At 38.6% G+C, this 22,339-nt stretch overlaps 1 protein-coding gene across 1 annotated transcript in view; it reads right to left on the reverse strand.

Annotated features, from left to right (window-relative positions):
* Positions 1 to 21,903, reverse strand: part of LOC137396809 (testis-specific gene 10 protein-like) — a 28,046-nt gene extending 6,143 nt beyond the window's left edge. Inside the window, exons 1-6 of the mRNA XM_068083121.1 lie at positions 21,790 to 21,903; positions 6,240 to 6,591; positions 4,973 to 5,203; positions 4,129 to 4,363; positions 3,350 to 3,447; positions 236 to 386 (exon numbers count right to left, since the gene is read on the reverse strand). Coding sequence (XP_067939222.1) covers positions 236 to 386; positions 3,350 to 3,447; positions 4,129 to 4,296 — 417 coding nt within the window. The 5' untranslated portion in view covers positions 4,297 to 4,363; positions 4,973 to 5,203; positions 6,240 to 6,591; positions 21,790 to 21,903. The remainder of the gene's footprint in view (positions 1 to 235; positions 387 to 3,349; positions 3,448 to 4,128; positions 4,364 to 4,972; positions 5,204 to 6,239; positions 6,592 to 21,789) is intronic.
* Between the last annotated feature and the right edge of the window lie 436 nt (positions 21,904 to 22,339).

Here is a 22,339-nt window from a genome sequence, read left to right on the forward strand (position 1 = left end):
TCAAAGTTGCTAGCTTGGAGCTACATAGGCCTACTGTTTATGTTAATAGCAGAAAATCAAAGAATTGTTCGCATGTTCTAACTAAAGTAGTTGTTTCCATCGTTCAGTATGGCAGCGATGTCTAAGGCACCCAACCTTCTCAGTCCATGTAGGACATTTCAGAGTCAGATACTGACGAGTTCAACAAAAGTAATATTGTTTATCAGCATGTTGAAAGTAGTGTTATAGGTTCAACCTGCTGCTTGCTGTTCTCCAGGTTAGCCCTCATGTCCTTGTTTTCTCTCACAAGAGCAGCAACCTGCGCTTCCTTGTCAGTCAGCTGCAGTTCAAGCCGTTTGCTATGAGAGTGGGACCGGCTAAGTTTAACCTTCAGCTCTGTCATCTGACTGCAAGTGATAGAGACACCAGACCACAAGTGATGCAAGCAACTGTGTTATCTCAGTAGCAACTAACTAACTACAAATTACCCAACTTCCTAGCAACAAATCACATGGTCACAACTACAATAAGTTTAAGACATGGACCGATACATAACTTTAAGGGAAGCAGGCTTTTCAACTAGTTGGTGACAAAGCACCTACCTGGAGATAATACAGACACCTGCATACAAATGATATAAAATTCTTAGAGCAAGAGAGCAGCTCAGAGAACGCTGAGTATGCATTTAAGTAAACGAGAGTGAGTAATGCAGAAGAATGACTCGTTAATCGAATGGATGAACATTAAAAGAGCTTTTAAGGGACTGCAGGAAGTTGACTTTGAAAAATTCACGATCAAGATATATGTATATGCTTCAAAAAGTGGATCGTCATTGATTAATTTGACATACCCTTGATGGTATTAACATCGACATCAAAAATATATACATGTATGTACAAGATATACGGTGCACCCTCAGGATACGATTTTGATCCGTTCCTAGGCTGGCATCACATGGTGAAACAATCATATGAAGGGCTAAAGATTCCCTAGTAATTGTATAATGCAAACATCCCCTGGTAAAAGTCATCAAAGTTTTATATGTAGGTGCTGAACATATTAAAAATTAGTAGCGAAATAGCATTTTAACCTTAGTAACTATAGTTACCTACGGTAACTTTACCATATAGTAACTTTACTATAGAGTAACTTTACTATAGTTACTCACGGTAAGTTTATTGTATTTAGTGGTTCTGATCTGCAATAAAATGTCACACTATAATGTACCGCAGTTCATACCGTAGGGAGTTCTTACCTTCCAGTCAGATGTACATACAGCATAAACTTTAGACTCATCTCAAATAAGTTTAGCTTACTAAACACGCGCACTCAAAGCTAAGTTTTAGTATGTATTTACAACAATTTTACTGATTTTCAATTTTTTTACTAAAATTTTATTATTTATCAGTTTCAGTTATTGCTTTCACTATAACTTTTAGCGGACCTGTTTATAACCTTTTTCAACTTAATTGAGCAAGAAAGCTCGAATAATGCTGATTTCGTAATGAAATGGATTTTTGTTAGCAGGTTAAGAGAAGTTGTCTGGCAACTAACCTGTTTGAAGGGATTGCAACTCCAACTTTGTTACTGATTATAAATGGAAAATATTGCTGTTTTACACATGTGACTTGCAGAACTGAGAGAAATCAGTCCTCTTGTCTCTTCCAGGCGTTGTGAAAATATTTTCGGCGAACAGCATTTCAGTGTCTTTGTTATTTTGACATACATAATAAGCACACCGACTGCCAAATTTTGAATCGAGTGAAAATTTGGTTGAATTTGTATGGTGAGATAAGATTTGTATGGCGTGGTGAAAAAATCATCATGTTCCACTTAGTAAAGTGAAAAAATTGTATATCATGGTAGTGATATCGTGAGGGTTCACTGTCCAAAGATATAGGCATGTATGTATAATATATACAAATATATATAAATGTATGTATAAGATATACAAAGATATATATACATGTATGCATAAGTTTGAGTCTTTGTGAGGAGTTCCATTTTGCCAAATCATGATATTTGGCTATAGCAAAATAGTTCACTGTCTCTGAACTCAGTCAGTTTGTGGTTGCTGATTGACATGCAAAGGCAACCATAAACTTAAAAAAGGGGTGTCTGGGTGTTGGTGTGTCTCAAAGGCGTTATTGCCTTGAGAGTAAGTACTACAAAACTTTCAATAAAAACACAAATGGGAATGCTACACGGTGTAAGGCACCAAACATATAGAGGCAAACAGGGGGAGGGAGGCGGACAAGGGGAGAGAGGCGAACAGGGGAAAAGAGAAGAACAGAGAGAAAGAGGTGGACAAAGGGAGGAAAGTGGACAGGGGGCGGACAGGGGGAGGTGGACAGGGGGAGGTGGACAGGAAGAGGTGGACAGGGGGAGGTGGACAGGGGGAGGTGGACAGGGGGAGGTGAACAGGGGGAGGTGGACAGACGGAGGTAGACAGGGGGAAAGATGCGAACAGGGAGAAAGATGGAAACAAAAAGAAAGAGGCGAACAGGGGAAGGGAGGTAGACAGGGGGAAGGAGGCGAGCAGAGAGAAGTAAGCAGACAGGAGTGAAGTGGATAAGGGGAAGGAGGCGGACAGGGGAAGGGAGGCAGACGGCAGGAGAGAGGCGGACAGGGGGAGGGAGGCAGACAGGGAGGGAGGCGGACAGAGGGAGGTAAGCGGACATGGGGAGGCGAACAGGGGGAGGGAGGCAGACAGGGGGAAGGAGGCGAGCAGAGAGAAGGAAGCAGACAGGAGTGAGGCGGACAAGGGGAAGGAGGTGGACAGGAGAAGGGAGGCAGACGGCAGGAGAGAGGCGGACAGGGGAAGGGAGGTAGACAGGGGAAGGGAGGCAAACAAGAAGACGGAGGTGGACAGGGGGAAGGAGTCGGTGGAAGATTACAAATGGAAAGGGCCAAACAGCGGCAACATGATCAAATTATAATCAACTTACACTAATTTTCTCTTTTGATAGCGTGAGAGATATTACTATATTATGGCTAACTTTCACTATTCCTATTATCATTACTATATTTTTGTTGCGTTCAATTGACACTTATTATATTCTGTAGAGATTTTTATATTTTACTGGAATTTTTTGGTGTGACAGAAATAGAGACCAAAAACTATAGCTGTCAAAACTAACCTTCAATCCAATAATCTAACATAGCAAAAGTTGGGTACACAAAAAAACTACAACCTGCTGTTTGTAGCACAGTTTCACGACAGCAAGTAAAATATCAGAAAGTAAAATAATGATTGAACACATATGATACGCTGAAGATATCTGAGGAGAAGACACAGCATATACGCAAATTGCTTCATCCAAGAGGAGAGCAACAAACAACATAGGACTTAATAAACACACATTCTTACCTGTCGCCAGTGTCAGATACAAAGTCGGAACTAGACAGAGGGGCAAATTTGAAGTTGTCTTTCTTTGAATTTTTGACTTGTTCCTTCAGATGCTCGATCTGCAAAATAATTTATGGCAAAGCATACAAAGAATAACTGATCTTGAATAATGAACGGGAGAACTTACTTGCAAAGCATAAGATATTAGAGCTGAGAAAACAAACAAGTACAAGAGTAAGCTAATAAGAAAAAACCAAGTAATGAAATGAATAAGAATATATAAATGTAATGAAACAAGCAGATTATATCCCTAATAATAATAATAGGGGAGAAAGTAAAAAATATGAAAGGTTTTGAAATTGCTAAGATTTAAAACAAAGATATATATTAGCTTGGCTCAAAAATAAGAGAAAAAGAGGAACATAAAAGAGAGGAATATAAAAACAGCTATTATCGAGGGAGCTGTTACTACCTGCTATAACTATTGACCACCTGCTAAAACTATCGACCACCGACTAAAACTATCGACTCCCTGCTATAACTATCAACCTACTGCTATACCTATTAACTACCTGCTATAGTTGTCGACAATCTGCAATAGCTATAATCTACCTGCCATACCTACACACTACCTGCTATACCTATCATCTACCTGCTATAGCTACAGACAACCTACTATAGTTGTTGGCTACTTGCTATAGCTATCACCCGCATGATATGGCTGTTGATTAGCTGCTAAAGCTTTTGAATACATGCTGAATACCTACAGCTACTGACTACATATAATATCTATCATCTACCTGAGATTGCAGCAATTTGATAGTTTCCTCCGATGCAGCTTCCTTTAGTTTGCAGGCATCGAGGTTCTCGAGCAGACTGGCAACCTCCCTTTGACCCTTAGCGACCTTACACTCCAAATCTATTGCTACTGACTTATCACAAGTTGCTGTCTCTTCTAATTTCGACATATTCACGACTAGTTGTGTGATCGTCTCCTCTTGATCGGATATCTTTTCATTTAAGCAGTTTATAGTACTGCAAAAGGACATTTAGCGTGATTGATCCAGCTTTTAAGTTAGCTACGAAGAAATGCCAGCCATTTCAGTACAAAAAGGATGAAAAGTGTAGCTGTACACTGTAAAAGGCAAGCAACTGCATGCTGTGACAAGCGTATGAACAAGGCATATGAACAGCTGCACAGATGCTACCGTACTTTTGGGACTATTAGCCGCTACTTTTTTCTGATGTTTTGAGCCATGCGGTTTGTATAAGGGTGGCTATTCTGTGGCGTTTTCTTTCACCGCTAGGGCGCATTAACCAGAATCTCCAGTTAATGCGTGCCTCTAGCGGTGAAAGAAAACACGAAGCAATGCCTAACGGTACTGTTCCGTTAGGCACTGGGTTAAAAAGCGTGGGTTAACACGAAACAGTGCCTAACGGCACTGTTCCGTTATAACCAGCAAAGTTGTTGCCGTGTTAAGAAGCACCGTCGTGAGTTCTGTGGCCTATACAAAAGGTGCGGCCCATGTATTGTTTTATTATCATTTTTTGAAAATGCAGATGCGGTTTATATAGGGGTGCGGGTAATAGCCCGAAAAGTACGGTATTAAAGAGACCTATACAAAGATACACCATGCCTTTTACTTGAACTTAAGCTCTCCTCCAGTCGAGCAATTCTCTCTCTTTCATCACTCATCTTTGTCATCAACTTTGTCTCCAACTCTACAATTTGTCTGTTTTTAGCGCTTATCTCCTCGCCATATTTGAGAACTGTTGCAGCCAAGTTCTTGCGACGAGAGGACGACTCTGGTAAGTTGACTGTCTCATGGGAGTCATCTAGATGAATCGGTGACTGACCATCCTTACTTGGCGAATCTAGAACGGAGAATACATACATGAGTTTTACTGATAAGTTGAATGATGTATGAATATGTCTATCAGAAGCTATCTCATTGGTTAATAGGAGAACCAACAGTTGCCCTCATTGAATAATAGGTGTTCTGGCTACGGCTAACATTGGCGAATAACTATTGTGAGTGATATAGACTGATATATCATATAACTAGACATACTTAATGACTAACATAGTGATATATAATATAATTAGATCTTTATGACTAAAAGAGTCATATTTCATATAACAAGACTTTCTGAGGGACTAACAGGGTGATATGCACATATCATATAACTAGACTAACTTAATGGACTAACAGGGTGATATATTATATAACTAGACATACTTTAGCTAATAGTTCCCTGGTAAACACAAAGCTTATAGAAACTTCTAGAAATGCTTCACCACCAATACACCCTTGACTCTTTTACTACCTTGAGAAAATGTATCAGAAATGGCGGTAAAAGAAGTACAGATCGCAAGCCAATGAATCGGGTCATCAATACAGCTTCACTTTTCTTTTCATTACGAAGCCTACTCATTAGCTAGACCAATAAATTTGGTCCCCAACAAAACAAACTTGTTGCCAATCATGCGCAACCAATCGAAAATCTTTTTGTTAAGCGGTTCGATTTCAATTTATTTTTTCAGAACGGGTCAACCAGATCGATATCATCATGGCAATAAGAAATTCCCCGCTTTCGTTCAATGCAAAGCGTCAGAAATTTAGCGAGAGCGGGATTCACTAAACCATTTTTACTTATCTTGTAGAGGATTTTGTTCTGAATAAGATGCATTTTACAGCAAAACAATATCTGCATTGATTCTTGAGATATTGCATAAATACTAGCGTTATATCGATTTTTCGAAATCCGTTTGAATTAATTTGGTTAGAATAGCCAATTTAGTGCAGTAGTGAAAGAGTTAACCAAAGTGCACAGGTCGATAAAAGTACTTATATTAAACACTTTGAAACAACTCAAAATGCAATGAATGCTCCTTTTTATTGTATCATACCTTCAGTCTGGAGAAGTACTGCCGATGTCGTAGCAACAGAAGCCTCGTCTGGTTGATCTATGCCTAGTTCACCATCAATATGGTTAGGAGAATACCTCGTCAATGACTCATTCAATTTACTACCATTTAAATATGGTTGAGCTGTGTCGGAAGAGCTTGAAAGCAAATTGTGGCTGTGAACTGCGGTAGGCTCAATGTCATTTTCAATTTCTCGAAGGCTCCTATTCCGCTCTTCTCTTTCATATGTGATAGGTTGAGTATAATCTGCTGTTTCAGCAGCTGTAGGAGAACCTTCTTGCCCAATTCGCTGTTTTAGTCGTTTAAACATCTTCTGTATTTAGTCAGCATTTCCCTATTTTATAAAAAATGTAAAAGTTCATTTAAAAGTCTGTTATGATGACCAAAATGAAAAACTTGAACAATAAGAGAAAAGTAGTAAAATGTAGAGTGATGCAAGTTGAATGGAAGATACAATCTACAGAGATACTACATATATATGTATATATACTATATACATATATACATATGTATATATATACACATATATATAGACATACTAGCTGCCGCGAGAAAACTTTAGTCAAAAACTGTCTAATCTACATATATAAATAAATCTCAAAGTTGGTCGTTTGGTGTGTCCAGCTATAGCTGTTAAAATTTAGGAAAGAAATATTTGCTTCATGTTGGATTTGATCTCGGAGCCTCTTGATCGCCAGGCAATACTCTTACCAATTGAGCTGTGCAAGATACAAAATTTAAATGAGTCGCTAGGTCGGCTAAAATATGCATAGCACTCTGCATTATGCAGTGTCACTAAAACTTGCTCTCACGGCTCTTATTAGTAAGTTTAGCAATACAGATAATAGCGTACTCAAAATAGTCATTGGCAACGTGCCAGGCTAATGGCAAGTGGGAGGCAACTGTATTACCTGCTACTGTTTTTAAGCTGTTTTTTAAAGATTGTCATGCAACAAAATTCACATTACAGACGGTTCCCTACTTACGAACATTCGAGTTACGAACAACGGTACATACGAACGCATGTACGTTGTTCGTAACTCGATTAACTTTCGAATTATTTGTTTGAACTTTACATACGTATTGTAAACAGATTTGCCGGCCTTTATTTGGCAAGATCTCTACTAATAAATAAAGATAAGAGAGTGCCTGTAGTTTCATTCAGCTTTTAATTAGCGAAATAAATTTCACCAGCCGAGGAGCATACGGCTATTTGCTCTGCTCAACTAAATGCGCGCACTCATTTATATACAATAATATCAACCGTTCCGGCTAACGGCAAACGGTAAGGGCAAACGGTAAGAACACCGGCTAACAAGGTGAATGAATAGGACCGCTAGCGCGTTGGTATGACAACAATCTAAGTGACGATAAGTGATAGTGTTATGACGGTATATCAGATATAACAATAGCATAACGAGTGAAACAACGATATAATAAGCGGACAACACATACAAAAAGACAACAACGATAAGTGATAGCATAACGATTAAAACAACAATATAATAGAAAGGACAATAAATAAGAAATGCAGTGTCATGGCCCGGCGTCCACCAAAGTATTATTTCCATTTTATTAAATTTTTTTTTCAGTACAAACCAATACAGGTTAATTATACAAGCCTTAAACATACTTATATAAACCTTCAATATACTTATATAGGCCTTAAACATAAATTATAATACAAAATATAGCACTGATGCAACTTACGAACAAATTCACCTTACGAACAATCGTTTGGAATGTAACGCGTTCGTAGGTTGGGAACCGTCTGTACAGATATTTGGTATCAAAAGATTCACTATGTCTTACTCTGCTGTTTTGTAGGTGCAAAATATGTGGAAAGGTGATTACAAACTCCTAAAAGCTCAAAAACGAACAGTTAATCGCCGCCATCACAAAACCGCCTTAGATTAGAATATCTTTCCAAAACGTCTCAAATGGGACATAGTTGTACAAGATAGCTTCTGTTTACACATTCAGGCAGTCTCATTTGTCGAAATATTTTCACAAATATACTTCACGCATTCAATAAAGCCATGTCTATTGTTCTTACGCGTCTATTTTATTGTCATTGTAATGCTGTCACTTTCAGCATCGATATCATAACTTACCGCAAAAATTCGTTTAATTTTTTAACCTTAGCTCGAAGGAGTACCTATCATTGTCTGATAAACATGACGAGTCTGTTGGTCCCCTGTGATAATCGAAAAATGCTGCAGAAATTATTTGCCAGGTATGGGTCACATGATCAAATTACGATTAGAAAATTGGACTAAGCTGAAAAAACTGTAAAGTATCGAGCGTCTATATTTGATACAGGGTCTTTGGTAAAACCTGAAGTGTTTTTCATAATCTAGTTCTACGAGAAGTTTTATATTGAGCCTTTCACGTGACAAAACAATAACCAAATGTAATGACTACGTCAGAGAAATAAACTGATTCCAATCTACAGCAGCTTTTTGTTTTTGAGATTATAAGAGCTTGTAATATACATTTCCACATATTTTGCACCTACAACACAGCAGAGTAAGACATGGTGAATCTTTTGATACCAAATAACAGTAATGTGAATTTTGTTGCAAGTCAACCTTTAATAACCTTGCAAGGTCGGGCAATTGGGCTAGTGTATATATGCACTAGCCAAATGCCTCGCAGTGCACGAATAATAGAATAATTCCCTAATAAACTTGAGTAACTTTCTGGAAAGCTAGATCATTACTAAAAACTTTACTAAAACAATACCTGCAATTTGGGCCAGCTTAACAATCGTTACGAGTAATAATCAAGAGTGCTAGTTGTTAATCCCAAGCAAGCGCTGTAAGTATCTTGACTGATGTAATGACTATTTGCTCATTGAATTCATTGTATTCCGTGTAGCTTAATGGTTATGATATGTAGTATGATGAGTACTTAGCAGTTGGTTAATCACAATCTATTCAGGGAAAAGATAGGTCTGCTCTCATCAGGTGAGAAAGATTAGCAAGAGTTGGGTACCAAAAAATTACAACCTTCTGTTTGTAGGATTGTATAAAAGTATTAGCAAAAGTAGATAGCATAATGGAGAAACGCCTACATTCCGGAGACATACGCAATACTACAATGTGACAGCTAATACATCGAAGGACAAGCAATAAAGAAAGTCATCATGTACTCATCTACAAGTAGCTTAGAAAACTACTGTTAAAGTAGCCCATGAGAAAAGAGACATCGATTGACATGCCAGAAAACCATTAAAAGATATCAGACCTGTACCAGGCAGGACCAATTGGAGTCAGTCATCATTTTCAATCGATACACTCCCATGACGTACTTAAAACAAGTTCACTTAACCTTTTCCACACCGTTCCCGTAATCTTACGGGCTGAGAGCGCAGTCTCAGCGCACCAAACCTGTAATTGCCCGTCAGATCTGAGTCTTTGATAGGTATTCTTTAAATTCATTTATTTATTTTAAAAACGGCACTAAAATTTTTAATTAATATTTCGAGGAGTTTTAAAAGATATACTACTATTTTGAGGCTATAATTAGTCCTTTATATGCATGTGCAAAAAGAACACGTTGCTAGCAGTTGATTGTTCTTTATGGAAAGCTTATCATCATGAACGGACGTGATATTTCAAGCGCTGCTAAAAAAAGCCATTTACAGGAAGAAATCGACTGGTGTGAAAGTGAAGCAGAGGATTTTAGTGCAGAAGAATGTGAAGAAGACGATGAAAGTGAAAAAGAAATTCAACAGAGTGAATCGGAGTACGAAAGTGAGAGTGAAACGGCCGGCGTTGATGGAGGGAGTCATGACGGATTTCAAAGAGGAGCCGATTTAAAACCCAAAGAATTTCATTTTGATGACAGCTTGGCAGGTGTAAGAAGCTGAATTCCTGGACAGATAAGTATTTTTGGCTATTTAAAGCTGTTTATTACATCGGCCATCATGAATGTTATAGTTAATGAAACAAATAGATATAGCCTTCAAAAACATGGCGATGCCTGGCAGCTTGTCGATGAAAAAGATATTTGGCGAATTTTTGGTTCAATTTTGCTTATGGGTATTGTCAAAAAGCCTACTTTGTCGTCTTACTGGTCTTCTGATCATTTGTTATCTACGTCAGTGTTTAGTAAAATGATTTCAAAAAACAGGTTTTCAAAGGTTTTAAACAGTTTACATTGCACTGAAAATTCAGAAAACCCTGCTGGCAATAAATTGTTCAAATTAGGAAGGGTTTTTGCCGTGATATGTGACCAGTTATCTTCTGTGTTGCTGCCTGGTAAATTTATATCTATAGTTGAAAGCTTGCTGGCTTGGAAAGGGCGACTCAGCTTCAGACAGTATATTCCATCTAAAATATCTAGATTTGGAAAAAAGCTATTTGCTCTCTGCGATGCTGTCTCTGGCTAAGTGCACAAGCTGTCTTTGTACATTGGTGATGAGTGGGAGCAAGCCGAAGGAACTGGTAGAGGAATCACTCACAACATAGTCATGAAATTAATGAGTGGTTTACTAAATTTAGGTCATTGTTTACTTGTGGATAATTTTGATAATTCGCCAGAGTTAGCAGCTGAACTTGTAAAAAATAATATAATAATAAAATAATAATAATAAATGTTTGTGGAACTTTGCGTCTAAACAGAAAAGGTGTCCGCAAAGATTTGAAAATGTATAATGGAAAAGTAATTAAAAAATGTGAGAAAATAAGCTTTTCTAATGGTGAAAGTATGGTTGGCTGTTGGAGAGATAAAGAATATATTTCTGTAATTTCAACTATGCATAAAAACATGGACGACGCAGATACAGGCAAAGTATATTATAAAGGGGATAAATTTTGCAAACCAGCTGTTATTTTGGATTACAACAAATACATGGGGGGAGTTGACAAATCGGATCAAAATTTGCATTATTATAATGCTGCGCAAAAAAACCATGAAATGGTATAAAAAACAATATTTTCATTTATTAGATATTTGTGTATACAATGCTGCCATAGTTTATAGAATCCATAGCGGCTGTAAAATAACTGACTTACAGCTTCGACAGAAATTAATTCATCAGATATTTGAATATACTGGTTCTTGTCGCAAAAACAGTACTCCCCGCGCTTCAACTTCTTCTACTCATCGAATAGTGACAAATAGTCCAGGGAAAGGTAGACCAGCAAAATACAGAATTTGTAGGCACTGCAAAAGGCGCGCTGATGACAACAAACCTAAGCGAAACTAAATTTAAATGTCTAGCAAGCGCAGTACTTTTGTGCGAGTCATGTTTTGATGCTTACCATGCTAAATAAATTCATTTATTTAAATTTTATTTAGCGCGTGTAAATGCATCATTTCTTAGTATCACTTGCTTTTGTACATGCACTTGCTAAAATGTCATTGTCTATGTATTGTATTTGTTGTGCATTTACATGTTGTATTTGTTGTGCATTTACATGTTGCATTTGTTGTGCATTTACAGGTTGTATTTGTTGCAGACCACCCTTTTTAGGGCACCCATATTATCAAATAGTTCAGTTCACATGCATTCTAGCAGTCTATGATTTGCTGTTTGTGCTCGTAATAAATGTTGCCTTCTGTTTTGTGCTGCTTCACCAAATGTGCCAATGCAGGCTAACAACTCAATTCATTTTATGCACCATAACTTTTGCTGCAGCACACATTAATTTGTGAAATGTGTTTATATGCAAAATTGTTACATAAATCTAGTTTCGAGAAATGCATAAGATCATAACTAAAATCAGCAAAAAATCATAACTATCAATATATAGATCTCAGGCTGTAGAGCTTTGCAAGCTGTCTGGAGGAAAAAATCAGTCTAGAAAATAATCTCAGCTTTCAAATGCATATTCATTTGCAGCTAAATGCCAATTTGCACAAAAGTTATAGCAGGGTTGGAACAGCCATGTCAGGGCTTGTCAACCATCTTGTGCACTGCTTATAGACATGGCGTCATGAGCATTTCTAAGATCTGCACCCGCAATGCACATGAGCGCCTAACTCTGCTTTTGATGCATTTGGACAACCAATGTTTTTTGCTACTTGTAGCAAACATATATGACGCCGTGCAGATGCTTATCATAAACTATTTTCTTAAAGCTAGTGCTTTTAAAAAATGTATTTATTATCGATATTTTATGGTAAAAAGCTGACAGCTTCGTCAAATCAGAATATTGACAAAAATCTTTACAGCCGATTTGCAGGAAATAAATGGCAGCCTGTTGAGAAACTTCTAAGCTTTCTAATGCATATTTATTTGTGGCTGTATACCAGTTTGCATAGAAGTTATAGCCAAGTTTAGGCGGCCATGTCAAGCCTCCATTTTTCGCTGGTCATTAGGGCCACGCGCTGAAAATTTTGAGTGGCGCTCCTGCATTGCATTGGAGATCATAACTCCGCTTTCGTCGCTCTTGGACGACCAATTTCTTTTGCAAATTGTTGTGAACATATGAATCCATGTAAGTATTATTTATACAACATTGTCAATTACTTCTATTATTTAGAAAACACAATTGAAAATGACGTACAAAAATAAAATATTGGTAGCTTCAACAAATTGGGATTTCTGCAGGAAAGCAATTGCGAGCTATCTACATCAAAAATGTATCAGCTCGTAGAGAAATTTCTCAGCATTTCTATGCATGTTAATTTATGTATCTACTTCAATTTTGATGAAAGTTGATGCAGTTTTTACGCAGTCGTGTCTGTTATATATTGAGCATTTGAAACACTGGTTTAGTTTAGGCTTACGAATTGTGACTTGCTTTATTGGCAGCTGAAGCTGAACTGAAGATATGTACATTATGCAATATGACAAATATACAATTGTCCTGCACTCAAACAAGCGCAGTCAAACAGGTGCACATAAAACAGATACACATAAAACAAGTACACATAAAACAGATACACATAAAACAGGTGCACATCATAACAATCCTTCCCTTCTTAGATAAAAGAATCGAGATACAAGTCAAATTTGCATTAGCGTATAAATTTTTCTTTTTTTACACTTATACTAACAGCTAAACTACAAAAATTAAAATAAATTAACAAGTGAATTAAAACAAAAGCAGCATGTTAATAAAGCAGTTATAAGCATGTAATAATAGCATAAGCTAACCAGCTTATGGTAATGCCTCCACACAATTTTCTCACAAAATTTGAGGTTGAGAGCAAGTGACCTCCAGAGACAGGACCCAGCCGCAGGAGACAGCACGCCCAGCCCAAGTGCAAAGCTATCACTGGCGGACACGGGGTTAGTCATCCAAAGGACCAAAGAAACACTAGCACATAAACAAAGAATCCCATGCTCCACCACTAAACAAGACAATACTTATTTCAGAGAGTTCAAATTACTGAGCTACTGGCTAGGGACCATTCAGTGGGCAACAGGACAACCAAACCTCAAAGGAGGCTTTTTCTCCCTCATGGGTCTCCCTGCCTTCAAATTAGCATCAGTTACATTTTCCTCGTCATTCTCACACTCTTGGTATTGGGTTATGTCAGATTCTGTTTGTGATTTAGGGAATTTTGTAACCTCAGTTACATTTCTACGGAACTGTCTTCCATTTTTTTCACTGTTTCACTGTTCACAACAACCTCTGACCCCTGTCTAGACACAATTTGATACCTTTCAGGACTGAAAGTTGGACTGAGCTTGTTTGTTTTCTCAGCTCTTACCAAGACGGTGTCACCGACAGCAATGTCATTATTCTGAGCACAGTGTTTAGCATCTATGTACTCTCTAGATTTCATTTTAGCCAAAACCTGCCGATCCCAAACTTCACCATCTAGATTAGGTTCACAACGCTCTAAGCATGGAAGTTTAATACGCATTTGCCTACCCGTCATTAGCTCTGCTAGTGACACACCAGTAACAGAGTGAGGCGTAGATCTGTAAGCCATGAGAAATTTTCGAAGCTCACTCTTGAAATTACGGCCAGAATTTTGAGCAATTTTAAGAGACTTCAAAAGAGAACGGTTTTGCCTTTCTACCTCCCCATTAGCAACAGACCAGATTGGAGTAGTTGAAACCCAGAACACCCCATTCTGTTTCAAATATGTTTGAAACTAGCTACCAAACTGTGGGCCATTATCGGTTCTCACAGATAAAGGAAGACCCCACCTGCTAAATATGTCCTCACACGCCTCTATAATCTTGGCTGCAGTGGTAGACCTCAAGAAGCAGATCTCGAAATACCTGCTGTAATAGTCGACAATATACTTTCACCGTTAGGTAATGGCCTTAGAAGATCACATGCAGTGTGTTGCCACGGTTGGTCAGGCAATTTAGTACAAGAAATTGGCACAGGTTTATTTGGCGTGGACACCAACAAGCATTCAAAACATTGATTACAGATCTTTTCCACATCCTTACCCATAGATGGCCACCAAACTTTGGACCGCAAGCGCTGCTTTGTCTTAGTCAAGCCTAGGTGACCTTCAAGAGCTAAGCTAACTACCGAAGTTCTCATTGTTGTTGGAATCTCAAGCCTATTACCACGCAAAATGACTCCATCACACTGGCTCAGCTCTGGTGACACTGCTTTGTATATAGGTAAACATTTGTCCCAGAGACAATCTAGCAAAGCCTGCCTTACTAATTTCATTTCAGGACACTCAATAGCTTTGGCTTTAATTTGAGAGAAAGTCAATGCCACTGGAACTGATTTGTTAGCCATCATCATTATGTATGAGTCAGCAACATTAGCAACGGAATACTCATTGTCTATACCTACAGACAGTCTAAAAAGGGGGTCAGCTATGTTCTGACTACCTGGCTTATACACCACTTCATAATTGAACGCTTGCAACCTAAGCACCCATCTCTCTATGCGCGGAGTAGGCTGAGATGTAGATCTGTTAAAAATAAATTGCAAAGGCTTATAATCTGTTATGAGACAAAATTTGATGCCAAGTAAATACAATACAAAATGTTCACAAGTCCAAACCAGCGCCAGGGCTTCGCGCTCTGTTTGTGAATAGCTCTGTTTTTGTGAGACTTCTGTGACCATAAGCAATTACCCTTTCCGTTCCATCTACACTTTGACTGAGAACTGCCCCCAGGCCATAAGGACTCGCATCAGCAGTTATGCTGGTCTTGGCATTAGCATCAAAGAAAGCAAGTGTTTTACTGTCAGCCATAAGTGCTTTAATCTTGCAAAAGGCAGCATTTTGCTCTTTCCCCCAAATAAAAGCTGTGTTTTTCATGGTCAACCGCAGCAAAGGTTCGACATGTGTAAATAGCTGTGGCACAAATTTCCCCACAAAATTGGCTAGCCCTAGAAAGCTTCTTAGCTCAGATACATCTTTAGGCACTCTAGCATCTGCAATAGATTTCAATTTCTTTGGGCAAATTTTCACACCTTTGCTTGAAATATTGTAACCTACATAGGAAACTTTGTCTAAGCCAAACCGACATTTGCTAGCATTTAAAGTCAACCCAAGTTGCTTTACTCTCTGCAAGAATTTGTGTAACCGCTCATCATATTCTTCTTTACTCGAGCCATAAATGATAATATCATCGGCGTAACTCTGGCAGCCTGCCAAGCCAGATATAGCCTTTTGTATTTGATACTGATATATTTCCGGGGCTGAGGCAATTCCAAACATTAGTCTTTTATACCGGAACAAACCAAAATGTGTGACAAATGTGGTGATACTTTTAGACTGGTCACCTAGTTCAAACTGATAAAAACCCAATTTCAAATCAGCCTTACTGAACACTTTAGCCCCATTCAGATTAAACAGTAACTCTTGTATGGTTGGATGGTTGTAATAGGATGCCTTTCCCTCACAATTGCTTTGTTGGCTTGCCTCATGTCTACACACAAACGAATGTCATTGTTGTCTTTTGGCACTGTGACAATAGGACTAACCCAGGGAGTGGGACCTTCTACCCTCTCAATAATATCAGAAGCCAAAAGCTCATCTATCTTAACTCGGGCTAAATCTCTATGTCCAAATGGCATGCGCCTTACAGGTTGTGCAAAAGGTTTCACCGTTGTGTCTATGTGCAATGAAACCTTAAAATCCCTTAGACAACCAACACCCGCAAAACATTGAGGGTACTTGCTAATCCATGGCTCCACACCCAGGCCAGTAGAGCCACCTGAACTGCAACTGTTCACCCCACCAGCCAAAGGACCAACTCTCAACAAGCCCAAACATTCAGCAGAGCATTTGCTTATTAGTGTGGCAGCATTACCATTGAAAATGTAAAATACAGCAGTAGTAAAATTGCCATTAGCAGGAACAAAAACATCAATGTTAGCCTGACCCAGTAAATCAAGATGTTTAAAAACTACTACCATAAGCGTAAAGTTTCTTGTTTGTCTGAACAATCTTAGCATTTACTGACTTTGCTGTGCATTTGTCCATCAGGTTACAAGAAGCACCTGAGTCTACAAGTGCTTGCACAGCCACATCGTTTAATTTGACTGAAACCTTACCAGACGCAGAAGAATTAAGTGGAAACACCTCACCAGTTGTGTTGATATTAGTGTCAGTAACAGCAAACAAAGTGTCTGTATAATAATTGTCTTCTCATTGTGTAGACGATTCCTCAGAAACGCTATTTACAATCTTTTTCTTCTCTTGCTCACAAAATTTAGAGCCGGCGTAATGTCCTTTCTTTTTGCACGCCTTGCAAATTCGGTCTCTCGCTGGACAGTCTTTCGATGATGCCAGATGCCTTAGAGACTTGCATCTGTAGCATATTCTGTTACCATCACTACTAGCCGAACCAGAAAATTGTTGTCTAGATTGAACACGCTTTTTATGGTGTTTACCAGATTTACTAAAAACTCTATTCACAGTATTGTTACCACCACTACTGGAAATAGCACTATTTCTTTGTGCCTGGATTTCATCTGCCTGTTTAACTACAGACTCTTCCGTGCTGGCTAAAGCTAATACAGTGTCCAAGTCTAGTGTTGAACCTCTCTCCAACAACTTTTTCCGAAGTGTCAGCGAAGGGCATTTCTCAATTACCTGGTCCCTAATCATTGTCTCTTTCTTGAAACTCACAAGTAACAGCTAATTGTTTCAGCCTAGTGACATATGAGACAACAGTTTCACCAGAGTTAAATCCAGCCCGTTTGAATACAGACCGTTCATACGGTATGTTCATCTTCGGTGTGAAATATAAGTCAAGAGCTGCCATAGCCTTAGTATATGCATCACCGTCTGTTCCTACCTGGAGAGTATCGTATATATCCTGTACTTCCTCCCCAGCACAGTCCAACAGAATGGCACGCTTTCGCTCGGCATTTGTTACACCAAGCGCCTCAATGTGATACTGCAGATATCTCCTCCATTTCTTCCACCTCGAACCAACAGTCAAGGGCTCAGTAGACACAAAAAACGGTTTAACAGTACTGTTAGAAGCAGAAGCCATTACAAAGTTCCTTTAATCCTCGTCGCCAATTTGTTATATGTTGAGCATTTGAAACAATGGTTTAGTTTAGGCTTACGAATTGTGACTTGCTTTATTGGCAGCTGAAGCTGAACTGAAGATATGGACATTATGCAATATGACAAATATACAATTGTCCTGCACTCAAACAAGTGCAGTCAAACAGGTGCACATAAAACAGATACACATAAAACAAGTACCCATAAAACAGATACACATAAAACAGGTGCACATCATAACAGTGTCGAAGGCTCAAATCGCCCTAGTAAATGCTCTGGTGTGCTGGGGAATTCCCAGCCGTAAGCGCCCGCTCGCTAAAGGGTTAATTGCTAACCCTCTGCAACATAAAGAACAGAATCTTGGCGCCTAAACACCTCACAGGCTAACAGAAACATCTATAAAAGAGAACAGCTCCAACGACTCAGTGTCGATCCGTCTATCTCTTTCTTTTTTAAGGACCTGCCGAGGCACCCTCTGCCTGCTGAGGTGCGTCCCTCTGCCTCTGGAGCCTCCCTCTCTTTTCCCTCTGCCTCTGGAGCCTCTATCTTTTCCCTACCGATGGAGCTTCCTTCTTCATCATCAGCTGATCCTCCTCTACTTCACTATTTCAACTACCGAGCCTCTATATAAAAGGACTGTCATGACTCTCATTTGACGGTCGAAACTCGTAGCCATATGGACCGAGCAAGCAAACATGGACGACAGTTTGAGTAAGGGTGTAACTTTTATTGGCTATTTTAACCTTTTGTCATTACTATTATTGTTTGGAATTTTGATAGCTGTGTATTTCAATTGTTAGACTTATAGAATAAAGAAGTACCTTTTATTGGTAAATATCAGTATTGCTTACAATAGCTTAACCCTTTGGTAGGGAAATCGACTGAAATGTCGTTTATCGGTTGCGTGGGGAAATGACCGAAATGTCGATTTCAGTAGACGTTTATAAAGCTGTCGCCTAGTAACGTTATATAAAGGATATGAACGCTAGCAATTCTTAAATTTTATCGGCAAGATATTAATCTATGAATTTCTATTTGAAACGATTATCTGAGAGGCGTCGTTTTGTGCTATAAGCTAAAGGAATACGAATTCGTGATGCCTTCGAAAAAATGGAAGTTGGAAAATCCAGTCAAATCGCGGCACGGCGTTCCAAACGAAAAAGTTAAATTTATTTGATCCTGCGATCGTTAGTGATCTTTTGTCAGAGCAATATGATAATTATTCAAACGATGGAAGTGATGTTAACTATGAAGATTTCAAATATACCGAGAAAAGTGATGGCTACGGCAGCTCGGACGATGACGATATTATATCCACTCAAGCCGTTGTAAATAGGAGTAGAGTGTGTGGTAGCAGCAGCTCCGTATCACGGAATAACCGCGCTACTAGCTCTAATACACAGGATTCTAATATTGAGAGACTAGAAGATGAAATAACTGCAACCACATCGACTTTTAGTCAATGGAAAATCGTTACTGACTTAGATAATGACAACCTTCCATCACTCCACAATTTCTCTGCTCACACAGGGCCAAACTTCACACCACCTGCTGATACATTACCGGTGGAGTATTTTGATTATTTTTTTCTTCCTGTTGAACAAGGCGGAAGTAGTTTATGGGACTTCATAGCAGCAGAAACTAATAAGTACTTTGAGTATACTAAAGCAAAGGTGGGAGTACTGCAGGCACGGTCTAAGCTAAATTTATGGGAGAATGCAACAGTGCAGCAACTAAGGGCTTTTATTGGAATGTGTTTGAACAAGGGATTGTAGAAAGCTCCAAATAATAATGCTTACTTTGATGGAAAGCATCACAGCCAAAACCACCCAGTATTTCGAAAGACAATGAAGCAGGACACATTCAACCTCATGCTCAGATTTCTACATGTTTCCGACAGTCATAATGAGCCTCCACGCTCGAGCACAAGTTATGATCCTCAATACAAGTATAGGAAAGTTCTGGAACATTTGACAGCTAGGTGGCAACAAAGTTATGATCTATTCAAAGTAATATCCATAGATGAAACAATCGTAGGTTTCAAAGGGCGTCACTGTCTAGTCAACTACATCCGCATAAAAAAAACATCACCAGTGGGGCCCGAAGGAATACAATCTTGTCGACTCAAAGACCGGGTATGTGCACAATAGTGTTTATTATACATCAGAACTCAAAGTATCCAACAACGGGCAGCCATTCGATGTCTGTAATAAACTTTTAGAAAATCACAGTGGCAAAAATCATCATTTGGTAGTAGATAACTATTACGCTAGCCAAGTTCTCTGTGAAGAAATGCTCAAAAAGCAAATATATGACTGGCACAGTACGCAAAGGTCGCCGAGGTCTGCCTCAGGGCATCAATGCTAAGATGACAACCAAAGGGGAAATGAAAGTAATGAGAAGTGGTCAAATGATGGCATCGTCTTTGGTAGACAGGAAGCAAGTAAGCATGCTGTCTACACACGCTTCTGCAAAGACATGTGAGAAGACGCTTTGGAATGGGGTCAGGTCAAAACATTACCAACTGTAGTGGTGGAATACAATGATGGGATGGGTGGCGTCGACGTAGCTGATCAAATGACCGACGCTTATGCAGCTGAGCGAAGAACAATGAAATGCTGGAAAAAAATATTTTTCCATCTCCTGGACAGAACAATGACAAATGCTTATATTATGTATAAGCTAAATCCCAACATCGCAAAGCCAATGGGGCATTATAACTTTATCGTAGAGGTAATTGAAGGCCTGCTCGGTGATTACCAAGAGACTCGACAGCATGTTGGTAGACCAAGCCTGGGTAACATGCAGTCAAGATTTACAGCTAGACATTTTTGTGAGACAATGCCAGATAACATAAAGTCTGTGCTGTTTGTAGCAAGAGCAGGGTTAGTGGCTACAAACGAACACGAATAACTACATGGTGTAAAAGCTGTGGCGTTGGACTCTGCCGTAAGGAATGCTTTCAAGCATTCCACACATAGACAATTGTACTTTGTTGTATTTTTTGGTAGCAGTACATTATTAAATAGATGTTATGTAAGTGTTATGTACATATGTAAATACATTTCAGTTAGAGCTATGTATATTCATAAAATAAACATTTTCTTGAATTTTCTAAAATAAATTACACGAGTTTCGGTTGTTTTGGGGGGCTTTTACCCGGTCAAAGGGTTAGCACCTTAACTCGTACATGAACCAGTAATAATCGAATTAGTTCCCACGTGACAAAGCAAAGGTACACAAACTAAACTTAATCAAAATAGAATGAAATGACAAAGCAAATTCAACACTCATGTTGTGCATGGACTCAGATTAGTTATGCCTAGCATAAGTTCTCTATGTCCACCCATCACAGTGGCACATGTTTTACGACATAATTTAAAAAAAGCAGGATACAATTTTGTTAGCAAACAAAAGTTGTCTTTAATACTCAAAAGATAGAGTCGTCTGGCATTGTCAAATGTTTCAAAACTCTAGGCGACTATAACTAACTCATCCTGCTACCTAAAAACAGTTTCGCGGGTAAGTTAACTTAACTAATGTAAGTAATTAATGATGACGTGAGACGTGATTAAGTGCAAAATGTGAGCTTTTTGTGAACCCAATGTCAAAACCACGACAAAAGGTGTAACGCAGACTGTAAACTACATGCAGACCTGCCAACCCAAGAGTGGGACAATGCGTGAGATTTGGTTTTGGGGCAATTGATGTATCAATGATAGTATATATAAAATTGTGGACGTTGAGGCAAAAATCTCACGCATTTCCATTTTTTCTTTGGGGTGATTGCGTGAGTCTCACGCCCAATGCGTGAGAGTTGGCAGGTATGACTACATGTGATGAAAATATTTTCACACGAAACCGTATACGTGCGTTCCTCGTCCGTTTATAGCAAATATGTCACGAAACGACCCAAAACCTCTACCTAACACCTGAAAAATTAAACACGATCCAAGGTTAAAACCAACAAATCTAACAATAACCAGTCCTTAGCTTTTTTATAACTTGCGTGCTGAAAAATAAAAAACCGCTCTTTCGTGATGCTTTACATTGTTATATCAAATCTATTAATGCCCCACTATAACAAGTTATCAAACTAAATACGCTTCAATAATTAACTTATTACCTTTAAACCCTTTGATACAATACATATATTGCTGCAAGTCAATTGAACAACATTAAAATAGATACAAGTTACAGTGCTGCGTGTTCATAATTTTGTTAAGACACTAAGACAAGGTACCTTACGTTATAATTTATTACGATCCTTATATGAAGATGCGTTCTAGCCAATTGATCAAACCCTAGCATGCTGAGCTTCTTTGATTCGAAGGGCACGCTCATAAACCATCTCGCAAACATTTCCAGGAAACAACTTCATATGTAGCGACTAAAGCTTAATTCCATTTACCGTTCAAGCGAATCACTTTTGTCTTACAATCGAAATCAGTAAATATTTCTAGAAACTAGTGTGTTTGTATCCGGTTTGGTCGTCGGACTTTCTCATACTCAACACTGTTTCGCCACTGTCAAGAATAAAAGAGTTCCGCGACCAAAACCCGATACAAAATGTTAGTTTTAAAAAACTAGGCTGCTAATATAATCTTTAATGGGAAAGTCACAACATTAACAAACAAAAAAATGTTTCCAGTTTCAGTAGCTCTATAGTTGATGGC

The sequence above is a fragment of the Watersipora subatra genome, chromosome 5 (genome assembly GCF_963576615.1).
Source record: "Watersipora subatra chromosome 5, tzWatSuba1.1, whole genome shotgun sequence".
NCBI classification, from domain to species: Eukaryota; Metazoa; Bryozoa; class Gymnolaemata; order Cheilostomatida; family Watersiporidae; genus Watersipora; species Watersipora subatra.